The following is an 11,784-nucleotide window of genomic DNA, read 5'->3' as shown; positions in this document are numbered from 1 at the left end:
CAGTGTTATTGGAGAGAGTGAGATGAGGGCTAGAATATCAAACTGAAGTGAGGAAAGTGGGTTCTGGATTCTGTAGGTAGTTACTAGCAAGATTGTGGTGATGAGTATGACCCATTATTTTTCTGTCTCTCTTTTTTTTTTTTCACTTGTGTATTTGGATTTTTCTCAGGCCAATTTCTCCTTCGCTCCTCTCGTGTTAGACATGCTCAATTTCCTCATGGATGCCATTCAGACCAACTTTCAGCAGGCTTCAGCTGTGGGGAGCAGCAGCCGGGCTCAGCAGGCCCTCCGGGAGCTGCACACAGTGGACAAGGTGGTTGAGATGACAGACCAGCTGATGGTGAGTGTGTCAGGGTCTGGGAGTTAGGTGCATGTGGGAACCAGCACGTTGACTGAGATGCCAAAGTGTGCTAGACACTCGGAGGAATATCCTTAGAACAGTAAACCCCTGGCCATTCAGAACTTAGAATTTAAGATACCGTGACATCCAGTGTGAAAATCAGCATGTGAGGTGTGTCTTCCAGAGAAGGGAATCCAGAGGTCATTCGGACAAACCCAGTGAGTAAGTTTCCTTTTCAGTTCACACAAACATGTGAACCCCTGGATGTGAGGAACGACATTTGGGGGAAATTATAACGGTTAGAAATTTCTTCTGTATGTAAAATAGAATACCTCCTTATTGTATCTTCTCTCCTAAGGTTCACCTTGTTTACAAAAATAATGCTTGTTCTCTTCGGCTTAGAGCCATAGATTACCTTTAGGTCATCTTCCTGTAATTCTTCCTATGACTTGGGTTGTAAGTTGTAAGTCCTTATCCACTTTACACCTGCTGCTTAGCACTGACTGTAGGACCCCTGGCGTGGTCTGCCTGGAGTCTTCAGCAGCTGTGTAAAGTAGTAGGAAGTAAAGTGTCGGCATTTCCGGGAGGGAAATGTGAAAATGAGTGAGGTACACAAATAGATCTCACAAGGTGACTGCTTTTAAGGGAAGCATAATCACTTGGTAACACACACACATATGTTCTGGTATTTTATTAAACATCAGTCACAGTTGGGAATTCCCTGGTGGCCCAGTGGTTAGGACTTGGCACTTTCACTGCTGTGGCCTGGGTTCAATCCCTGGGCAGGGAACTAAGATCCTGCAAGCCATGTGACGCAGCCAAAAAAAAAAAAAGGCGTTTTAACATTTTTAAAAAGTGAATACTTTGTATTAATTTAGCTTCATGCAACATTCACTGCATTGTTCTTATTGGACTGACAGTAATTTTGATGAATTTACCTAGCTGTCTATGGATTAGAGATTGGAATCCATTGCTTTAATTAATTAATTTATTTATTTATTTTTGGCTGCATTGTGTTGTCGTTGCTGTGCTCGGGCTTTCTCTGGTTGCAGCAAGCGGGGACTACTCTTTGTTGTGGTGCGCGGGCTTCTCATTCTCGTGGCTTCTCTTGTTGCGGAGCTCGGGCTCTAGGCGCACGGGCTTCAGTGGTTGTGGCGTGCGGTCTTCAGTAGCTGTGGCTCGTGGGCTCTAGAGCGCAGGCTCAGTAGTTGTAGCGCATGGGCTTAGTTGCTCCGAGGCATGTGGGATCTTCCTGGACCAGGGATCAAACCTGTGTCCCCTGCATGGCAGGCGGATTCTTAACCACTGCGCCACCAGGGAAGCCCAGTCCCGTTGCTTTTGAATAACTAAATTGTGCAGTGTCTCAGTCACGTGAATAGCATGTGTATGAATCCACTTGATCTTTTTTGCCTTATTACTGCCTTCTCTCTCTGCTTCCCTCTTTGCCAGGTTCCCACATTAGGTTCCCAGGAAGGTGCCTTTGAGAATGTTCGGATGAATTACAGCGGAGACCAGGGCCAGACTATTCGACAGCTAATCAGCGCCCATGTGCTCAGGAGGGTGGCTATGTGTGTGCTCTCCTCCCCTCATGGGCGCCGCCAGCATTTGGCTGTCAGCCATGAGAAGGGCAAGGTGGGTCTTCCAATTCCTTCCCTTTCATTTGAGGCCATGTTTGTCTTAGGTGCTGAGCAAAACAAATAGATGACTATACTCAGATTGGCCCTCAGGGAAAATGTCTATTAGGTTCCAGCAAAGCTTCAGGGACAGAGCTCAACAAACTTTTCTACTTGAACCCTGAGTTACTTTATTAGACTTAGGACCAGTGTGACTAGAACAGAGAGTCTAAATAGTTAATTCCCACTCTATTGTGGGAACCCCTAGGCGAAGGTAACGACTGGTGGTTTCCTAGGACACCGTGGCTCCCAGTCTTTCCCATTTTGGCCACTCTGAGGACACAAGTGGGGAGAGAAGAGTCTTCATAGGAAGGCTCAGTGATCCTTATTTAGTTCTTTCCTGCCCTCCCAGCCCTCTAAGGGCACAAGGAAGTTTATCGTGTTTTATAGAACCAGGAGAGCTTGGAGGAGAGTATCCTAACTCACACTTTTCTATATTCTGGCTTCTTCATTATCAGTAAAGTTGTTGTAATCACACCTTAAGTGAAAAACAAACTAGAGATTAAAATAGCTCTAAAATCCTTTCAAAAACATTCTCAGTGAAAATGAGAAGGGACAGTAGTATATGGGAATTGTTTAAATATTTTATGAACTGATTATACGAAGAGAAGTTGGTTTCTTTTGTCATCTCTAGAAGGAGGAGATGAAAGGCATTCCATTCTTTTAACCAGGGGATGTATGACTGGTATTGGTCTTGGAGTTTCCTAAGAGACTTGCCCACCAAAAAAGCCTCCAAATCAGTAGCTCTAGTGAAGGAACGTTTTTTTATTGCTCTGTGTTCTCTGAGAGGATGTGGGTTAAGAATAAATTGGTAATTATTCCTTTGCAGATCACTGTCCTGCAGCTCTCAGCTCTCCTGAAGCAAGCAGATTCCAGCAAAAGGAAGCTGACTCTGACCCGCCTGGCTTCTGCCCCAGTCCCCTTTACTGTGCTGAGCCTCACGGGGAATCCGTGCAAGGAGGACTACCTTGCTGTTTGTGGGCTGAAGGTAACAATCCTGATCCAGGTTTGGTTCTGTTAAGCTATGGACCCCAGTCACCTTCTCTCCCCTGTTTTCAGCACCACTTTCTCTTATTCATTGTTGAGATCAGAACTTAAAAGCCATTGGGAACACAAAAGAAATCTCTGAATTTCTTCCAGATCTTCCAGATTTCTTTTGTATTGGAAATAATCTTTGTGTGTTCTTGACACTTGAACATGTTACTAGACAGTCTGAGTACTGTCTGGAGGCAGGGAATATTAGGGAAGAAAAGGCAGCATTAGAACTCTGAAATTAATTAGGCTACTTTCCAAATCAGTGTTTAACCATTCTGTTCTTTCAACCATGTCCAGGACTGCCACGTGCTGACCTTCAGTAGCTCAGGCTCTGTGTCGGATCATTTGGTTTTGCACCCCCAGTTGGCAACAGGGAACTTCATCATCAAAGCCGTGTGGTTACCTGGTTCACAGACTGAGCTAGCGATCGTCACTGCAGATTTTGTCAAGGTATAGTTACAGCCCTTTGATGATCTCATCCTAGAATGGTTTTGCTTTTAAATCCAGAATGCCTGATCTCCGTTATATGTGCTAGCGTCTCTTAGAAATTAAAAACGAAAAATCCTAACATTTTGTTGCTTTTTGTTATGTTGTTGAGCAGGACCTATCTGTGTGCAGGTAGCAGAAAATTGATTCTGGTTCAACACCCACTGTGTCCAATTCACAGCTGTTAATTACTGTACTTGGTATAGAATTTGTTGATGTGTATCTCTCCTCTGCTCATTCCTAAGAGGCAGTGAAAAGATACTTGATCATCTTGTGCTCATTGTCTAGCACTTACAGGTGCTTGCTGAGTGGAGATTGAGTGCTCATTCCTCACTGATTGCAGCTCTGTGGGTTCACCAGGATAGTTTGGGCATGGGACTGAAATGGATCTCCCTTACGTGATCATTCTTCCTTCCATTCTGCAGATTTATGACCTGTCCGTTGATGCCTTGAGTCCAACCTTCTACTTTCTCCTGCCCAGCTCAAAGATAAGAGATGTTACCTTCCTCTTCAACGAAGAGGGAAAGAACATCATTGTTATAATGTCTTCGGCTGGGTACATCTATACCCAGCTCATGGAAGAGGCCAGCAGTGCCCAGCAGGGACCCTTCTATGTCACTAATGTGCTGGAAATAAACCACGAGGACCTGAAGGTTAGAGCACATGGCACTGTTCCCTTCTATGCCAGGTTTAATCAGCCTAGCAAGGCTTCTGTTGTTCGTTTCTCTTTTTTCTTCTAACTTTTTATCTAATAGCAAAAACTTTAGTCCTTTAGGACTAAACTTGAAATTCCTGTATTCTCTTGGTATTTTTAAGGTTTCCTGCGGGGATCTCATACTTTAAGAATGAGACCCCATAATCATGGTGTAAAATGAATGAGCAGCCAGAGCAGAAGCTGGTGCCGAGGCAGCATGAGAAGTTAATGCGGATGTTGTGTCTCTGTTGTGACAGGACAGTAACAGCCAGGTGGCAGGTGGCGGTGTGTCTGTCTACTACTCGCACGTGTTGCAGATGCTGTTCTTCAGCTACTGTCAGGGCAGGTCGTTCGCAGCCACCATCAGTAGGACGACGCTGGAGGTGTTGCAGCTCTTCTCCATCAGCATCAAGAGGTGGGGATGAGCACTTAAAGGTGAACTGCCACAGCGCCCATGTTCAGCAGGAGAGCTCCGCCCCTCGCAAGGGCTCGCCCTTCCCTGCTTGGTGTCTTTAAATCAAGCGGTGTCCAGTGTTGGTAGGTTGGGCGGCCTGCATGGTTTGTCTCCCACCGTGGAGACCCCAAGCTGTAACAGGTAGTTTGGGGAGCCACTGTCACTCAAAAGGAAAAGCTAGGGTCAGGATAGCAAATGTGACTTTAATTTGATTACTGAGTTTTGAGAAGAGAATGTAAGTTTCTCCTAGACACTCGTGCTGCTAAGATGCCCTTTAAGTTTCCCTCCTGCGGGGTTGATCAGTAAATAGAACATGGTGTCAGCAGATGGGGCGAGCTTGGAGCTTGGGGAGGTGGAGGCTGCCATCAGACTTCTAGGTGACAGGGGTGTGTGAGGTAGTGAGTGTTTTATTTAAGGAGGAGGCAGCAAAGTTTTAGGGTCTCTTCTCCTCTTTCTTATCTGCCACTGAAAAGCACTTTCTCTCTGGCCTGTATTTTGTGAATTACCCGGTTTGAGATGAAATAAAATGGATACCATTCATACGTAGCTTGATGTGCTTGGAAATTCTTAAAAGGACAATGGGTCATCAGTCTCTGGCAGCTCCGTGGCCCTATGCAGTTGACAGCCTTATGCACATAGGGCCACCTATTCCCTCAGACCGTAGAACCCAGCAGCTGACTGAGATCCTAAACCAGGACTCCTGCTGGGGGCGCACATTGGGGTGTATGAGAGTATTTATGTGGCTTAGAATAAGACTGAGACTTGGGTAATTTGAGTCCTTGGGTGGGTATATTGCTCTGAGAGTCCAGTGGTTCGTGAGGATGGCCTTTAGGTCAAGAAAAGAACTGTTAGATGGTGATTGACACCCTAACTGTGGCCACTTTTGTTGTCTGTAGTTCCAATGGTGGCAGTAAGACGTCTCCTGCCCTTTGCCAGTGGTCTGAGGTGATGAACCACCCTGGCTTGGTGTGTTGTGTCCAGCAAACTACAGGAGTGCCCCTGGTAGTTATGGTGAAACCAGACACTTTCCTCATCCAGGAGATTAAGACTCTTCCTGCCAAAGCAAAGGTCAGTGCCCCGTTCTCCCATCACTTGAATAGACTGTGAACCTGCTCTCTTTTTATATTTGTATGTCATGTCACTTTGCTAGCTCTTTCAGTGGAGGCCTATAGAAGAATTTTCTCCTAGACGCCTTTTCTTTGGCAGCCTCAGCACCCCCTCAGTTGACCACGAATCCAGTTGCTTCTCTGCCTCTTTCTGTAGGTTCTGATCTGTAGGTGCGGGAACTACCACTCCTCTGTCCCCTCCTCCTAGATCCAGGACATGGTCGCCATCAGGCACACAGCCTGCAATGAGCAGCAGCGGACAACGATGATCTTGCTGTGTGAGGATGGCAGCCTGCGCATCTACATGGCCAACGTGGAGAACACCTCCTACTGGCTTCAGCCCTCCCTGCAGCCCAGCAGTGTCATCAGCATAATGAAGCCTGTTCGAAAGCGCAAAACAGCTACCATCAGTAAGGCCCCTCCTCAGAAGACGGGTAGGGGTCGGGGACTTAGAGTAGACCGTTGTATAGCCGTGAAGAAACAGGGACTGTCCTGCTTGTGCGGCTCATAAAGGTAGAGACTGTGCTAGCTAGTTTCTCAGAAGCAGAGTCAAGGTTCTGGAGGCCACTCAGCATTCTGTGCACGGCAAGCACCTGTTGGCTGTCCACTTCAGGCAGCAGTTCCTAGGTGCCCACGAAAGAATTCTCTCTTGGACCTGGTTTGAGATGGTTTTCTCTGGGTTTAAGAAAAATGGCTTCCCTGAGGTGGTGTGCAGGGTGAAACTGATTGAGGAGTAGATCCTTTGGCTGGTTCATTCTCGCCGACTGGTGTAGAAGCCGTCATAGGTGTCTGAGCTGGAAGTCTTTGCTCCTGAGTGATGGAGGAGGACTCTTCAGGGAGTGGAAGCTTGAGTTTAGGAGTGAGTGACTCGGGTTGAGCAAAGATCTTTACAGGGTTCACCCCACTATCTGGAATTTGTTCTAGAGTCTGTGTTTGAGATAATCATGCAGCTCATCTTCCTATAAAGGAATAGTTTCCTTTGTTTATTTTAAATAAACCAGCTCTGAGAGAGCTTGTTGCTATTAAGTGTAGCCAATACTGACATCAGATTTCTTCGCCCCGCTAGGTTGTGTTGTGGTTGGGGGTGATGACTGTTGGACAGCTGACCGCCTGTAGGCATCATACTGATGCAAACCTTATAATCCCGAGTTGGCCTAGAAAGATTAGGGAGTACGTGTGAGCTTAGGAGCACAGAGGTGGTGGGGATCGCACTAATGTTGCTCCGTGGCAATCTGATGCTGTTCTCCACAGCAACTCGCACATCCAGCCAAGTGACCTTCCCCATTGACTTCTTTGAACACAACCAGCAGCTGACAGATGTGGAGTTCGGTGGTAATGACCTCCTGCAGGTCTACAACGCACAACAGATAAAGCACCGGCTGAATTCCACTGGCATGTATGTGGCCAACACCAAGGTGAGGACTGACTGCACCGTGCTGGGTTCATTCGCTGGGTAGAAGGACTCGAGGACACATTTAGAAGGTTTGAGGACACATCTTTTCTTAGAATGCAAGACTCACAGTCATTAACCCTTGATTCTAGTTTCATGGTCCCTAGAATTAATGAATATTCTCACTTCCATGCCAAAGGGCTCCTATTCCCATGTTGTCAGTAGGGTTACTGGGCACAGGGCAGCAGGAGGTGGTTAATGCTGGGGAGAAAGAAGCCTGAAACTGAAGAGTCTACTCCCTGCTTCTGTTTTCCCATCCTTGGAAGAAAAGAAGTCAGTGCTGAGGAGTTAAAGAGGATAAAGGTCTTTTGTAGGATCACACATTGTGTCACTGTCACAGGAAGGATCGAAAGTTTGTCCTTAAGAACTTGCAGTAATTGTATGATATGTGCCTCTTCTCCCTCCAGCCTGGTGGTTTCACCATTGAGATCAGTAACAACAACAGCACTATGGTGATGACAGGCATGCGGATCCAGATTGGGACCCAGGCAATTGAACGGGCCCCATCATATATTGAGATCTTTGGCAGAACCATGCAGCTTAACCTGAGTCGCTCACGCTGGTTTGACTTCCCCTTCACCAGAGAAGAAGCCCTGCAGGCCGATAAGAAGCTGAACCTCTTCAGTGAGTCCCCAGCCCCTGGCATAGACTGTATCCTTCTCGTTATGAATTCTGACTGGGTGGCCACTTCTCTGTGGCTTTCCAGTATTCTAGGAACCCTCTGCTCTACTGATAGCTCTGTGGTCTCTGCCATCATGAAACTTTGAGCTTCGTTTGAGATATAAAGGAAACAAGATTACAGGAAAGGGATATACTCGAGAATGGGAGGGGTAAAGACAGGGTAAAACTCTGCTTCAGGGCTCACTTCTGTAGGGTTGGGTAGCCTTGCAGATGGGGCTGCCTGCGTGTGTAGGCAGCAAGATTAGCATGTGAAATTGCAAGGCTTTCTTAAGGCGCAGATGCAGGCCTCAGGGCACATGTCACTGAGAGATGGTTAGCAATGCCTTTAAACCCTCAGAGTACACATCCCTGAGCCTTTCATAGGGCGGGCAACGTTCCCTACCATTTACTGGCCACCTGTCTGATACTTTTCCTTCCAGAAACAGTTGCTCTTGGTATTCATTCATGATGATGATCTGTGCTTTGAACAAAAGGAGTGTTTAGAGATCCCTGGGGGTGGAGTTGGGAGACACGGTAACCTAATAGCACCAGAGGATCCCTACACTGGTGTTTGGGGACTCTTCTTCTGAGTAGGAGACTTCATGGGCTTTTGGTCCATGGAACTGTTTCTACACGTATTCAGCACCTATACAAGATGAAAGTGCTACTGAAGTCTCAGGAGATAAAGTTCCTCTATGCCTGTGAAATCGATGAGGCTTGGAACTTTGTCCAAACTAGTCTGGTCTTTGCTTTGTAGGTGGTGGTGGTGGTAACCCTTCAGAGAATGTGCTTCCTAAAAGCTTGCTCTTGCTTACTGCAGTTGGGGCCTCGGTGGATCCAGCAGGTGTCACCATGATCGATGCTGTAAAAGTCTATGGCAAGACTAAGGAGCAGTTTGGCTGGCCTGATGAGCCCCCGGAAGAATTCCCTTCTGCCTCCGTCAGCAACATCTGTCCTTCAAACCTGAGCCAGAGCAATGGCACTGGAGACAGTGACTCAGCTGCCCCTACCACCACGAGTGGAACTGTCCTGGAGAGGTACCAGCACTGACAGGGGCTGAATTCAGTTCTCACCAGTTCTCACTCTCCCAGCAGAACCTGTGTCTCGAGAGAGTGAGCCTCTAAGTGTCCCAAGTCTGGCCTGTGATTTTTTCAGGATTTCACTCAGTGTCTCCTTAGTGTGCCGACAAGGCCTGGAGGCGGCTCAGAGCCATCTGACTCCCAGGGCTCTGCCTGGACCCTTCTGTCCCTTCCCTTCTCTTAATAAGCTCAGGTACCCTTTGGAGTAGCCAGAGGCTGCTGACCAGAAGAGGCTTAAGCCAGTATTATAGATTAGGATCTAGTCTTGCTGAAGTTATAGGGAAAAATCTTCCCTTTCATTCCGATTTCATCGTCTTCTCATCTTCCTCTGCAGCAGCTATTTCATGTGGTAATAACACTGCTGGCAAGAGGCTGTCCCAGGCATCTTGTGGCAGAGTTCAGAGCCTCCTGAGGCTCCCCCCAGTGGCCTTCTTAAGCATTGCGCTTGGCTTCTTTGCGCTAGGGAGCTGCTGGTTTGCCGTGGCAGATGCGGGATGTAAGACGTTTAGTTCTTACATTGTAAGTCGTAGGAATAGCCTGGCTTGGAATCACGGCCTCCTGCCAGCAGCCTCCCCACCCAACCCCTTTTCTCTCTCTTTCTTCCGCCCCCCACCCTATTCTTATATTGTTTGCTTAGGATGTATTTCCAGGTTTCTCTGAGCTTCACATTTTTTTCCTTTTTTTTCTTTTGCTTCTCCCCCAAGTTCTGAAACTGAGTCCCTAACCAAGCTGGACCGGTTAGTATGCCCTCTTTCTTTTCTCTGCACGAGCGAGTGTGTGTCAGAGAGCGGTGTAACCGATGGCGTGGCTTTGCGTTGATTCCGCTTCTGTGGAAAAGTCCTCCTGCTTCTTTCTGTTCTGGTCATTGCATGGCTGCAGAGCTGTCCCGTGTCAAAGTGGAGAATGCGGAGGGTTGTGCGTGCGTGCTTGGTGTCGGCCGCTTCAGACTCTTGGCGTCCCCTTCCTTACCCCATCCCTCTCTGCTCCCTCTCTACAGTGGATGAGAAGCGGGGAGGGGGCGCCGGGACAGTGCAAAAGTTCTACTGTCTGAAAAGCCACCAGAGAGCTTGTTCTGTCCACCGTGGTTTTATGTCCCAGGTCTCTCTTTCCTGGCTCTTTACTGCCTTCCTCTGCCCCTTGACCTTTTCTCTCCAGCTGCCTTCTCCACACTTTCCCCTCTCTGTCCAGAGCTTCAGCCCTCAGGATGTTGGTCTTTTCACTGTGCTGCATTAAACCCACAGGAGTGAGCCCTTGGGAGCGTGTCACTTGGTACCCTTCAGTGGTTGGGTTTCCTGTCCTTCCCTTAGAGAAAATTGCCCAGTTTCCTAAAGGTGCTTTATAGTACCCTTTGAACGTTGGCAATTGGCGTGCACCTGAAAATACAGTTTGTTCTCTTCTCCGTACTTGGGGAACTCATACGAAGTGCCTTTGTGCATTTACTTGGAGGTGTAAGTAAAATATAACCCCGGCTCTCCCAGTATAAGAAGATGGTTTTAACCTTTCCCTTTGTGTGTCCCCTCTGCCTACTGATCTATGGGGCACCTGAGCTTCGGGTCCCATTGCATCAAGACTGTTAAGCCCTTCTCAGGGATCCCTGCCACAGGCAGCAGGAGGAAGCACATTTATCCGCTTTGAGGAAGAAAAGCCCTGTCTTTGAGTTACGGATTATGAACATGGCCTCAGGTTGATCTCCGAGCAGGAGCCAGGTTTCTTCTGGCCTGTAATACAAGGAAACGATATGCATGGTGCCTGTGGCAGGTCTTATTGTGCTTTGATTTTGTGTTTGGCATTCATTAGCTGTCCCCAAGGTCCTCACGACTGTAGTCTGCAGGCTAAAGCACCAGGCAGAGAGAAGGGTTGTTGCACTCACACCACTTTTCTGTCTCCCTAGGCTGGTTGTGAGTTCTTTAGAAGCCCTGGAAAGCTGCTTTGCTGTTGGCCCAATCATCGAGAAGGTAAGTTACTTTTTTTTTTTTTTTTTTTTTTTTGCGATACGCCTGTTACTGTTGTGGCCTCTCCCGTTGCGGAGCACAGGCTCCGGACGCGCAGGCTCAGCGGCCATGGCTCACGGGCCCAGCCGCTCCGCGGCATGTGGGATCTTCCCGGACCGGGGCACGAACCCGTGTCCCTTGCATCGGCAGGCGGACTCTCAACCACTGCGCCACCAGGGAAGCCCCAAGTTACTTTTTTAAAGCACATGGGAGCTTTCTGAAGAGGCAGGAAGTCAGTGGAGTCATCAGAGGCCTCGAAGCCTTGCAGCTAAAGAACATTCATAGCATAATCTTGATTTGCAAAGATGCTCCAGAGGAGTCTTCAGCTTAAGGCCTTATGTCCTGCTTTTGGGGGACCCATAGTGAGAGTGTTTTGTACAATAGGATGAATAGTCAATGTTCTGATTAAAGAACATTGTTCTGGGAGTCATGACCTTGGACTCTCTTTACCTGTATTGTGGGAGGATTGTAATTTCTGAAATTCTTTGTTTTGCTCCTTGCGGTCCGTGGAGCCTAACCTAGTCCTGGTGGCCGAGAAGGGAGGAAGGCGTGGGGGGCAGCATGTGGGCAGTTTATCCTGCATGGATTTGGTGGGGTTAGTGACAACCCTGCTGTCTTCTGCATCAGGAGAGAAACAAGAATGCAGCTCAGGAGCTGGCCACTCTGCTGCTGTCCCTGCCAGCGCCTGCCAGTGTCCAGCAGCAGTCCAAGAGCCTTCTGGCCAGCCTGCACACCAGCCGCTCAGCCTATCACAGCCACAAGGTAATCAGGGGTGCCTTCTGTCGAAGCGTAAGTTGTGGTACTGACAGGGAATCA

The 11,784-nt window shown here is 48.0% G+C and overlaps 1 protein-coding gene across 2 annotated transcripts in view; it reads left to right on the top strand.

Moving 5' to 3' along the window:
• The window catches only part of UBR4 (ubiquitin protein ligase E3 component n-recognin 4), a 126,741-nt gene that overhangs the window by 44,957 nt on the left and 70,000 nt on the right, over positions 1 to 11,784 (top strand). For both annotated transcript variants that reach the window (XM_060015371.1, XM_060015365.1), the window contains exons 39-51: positions 170 to 340; positions 1,790 to 1,972; positions 2,843 to 3,001; positions 3,346 to 3,498; positions 3,960 to 4,187; positions 4,486 to 4,643; positions 5,579 to 5,750; positions 5,997 to 6,198; positions 7,040 to 7,203; positions 7,646 to 7,862; positions 8,719 to 8,935; positions 10,869 to 10,932; positions 11,596 to 11,730. In XM_060015371.1, the coding sequence (XP_059871354.1) occupies positions 170 to 340; positions 1,790 to 1,972; positions 2,843 to 3,001; positions 3,346 to 3,498; positions 3,960 to 4,187; positions 4,486 to 4,643; positions 5,579 to 5,750; positions 5,997 to 6,198; positions 7,040 to 7,203; positions 7,646 to 7,862; positions 8,719 to 8,935; positions 10,869 to 10,932; positions 11,596 to 11,730 (2,223 nt within the window). The remainder of the gene's footprint in view (positions 1 to 169; positions 341 to 1,789; positions 1,973 to 2,842; positions 3,002 to 3,345; positions 3,499 to 3,959; positions 4,188 to 4,485; positions 4,644 to 5,578; positions 5,751 to 5,996; positions 6,199 to 7,039; positions 7,204 to 7,645; positions 7,863 to 8,718; positions 8,936 to 10,868; positions 10,933 to 11,595; positions 11,731 to 11,784) is intronic.

The sequence above is a fragment of the Delphinus delphis genome, chromosome 1, assembly GCF_949987515.2.
Source record: "Delphinus delphis chromosome 1, mDelDel1.2, whole genome shotgun sequence".
Classification (NCBI taxonomy): Eukaryota; Metazoa; Chordata; class Mammalia; order Artiodactyla; family Delphinidae; genus Delphinus; species Delphinus delphis.
The sequence above is the reverse complement of the archived record's forward strand: the minus strand, read 5'-3'. Positions and strand labels throughout refer to the sequence as shown.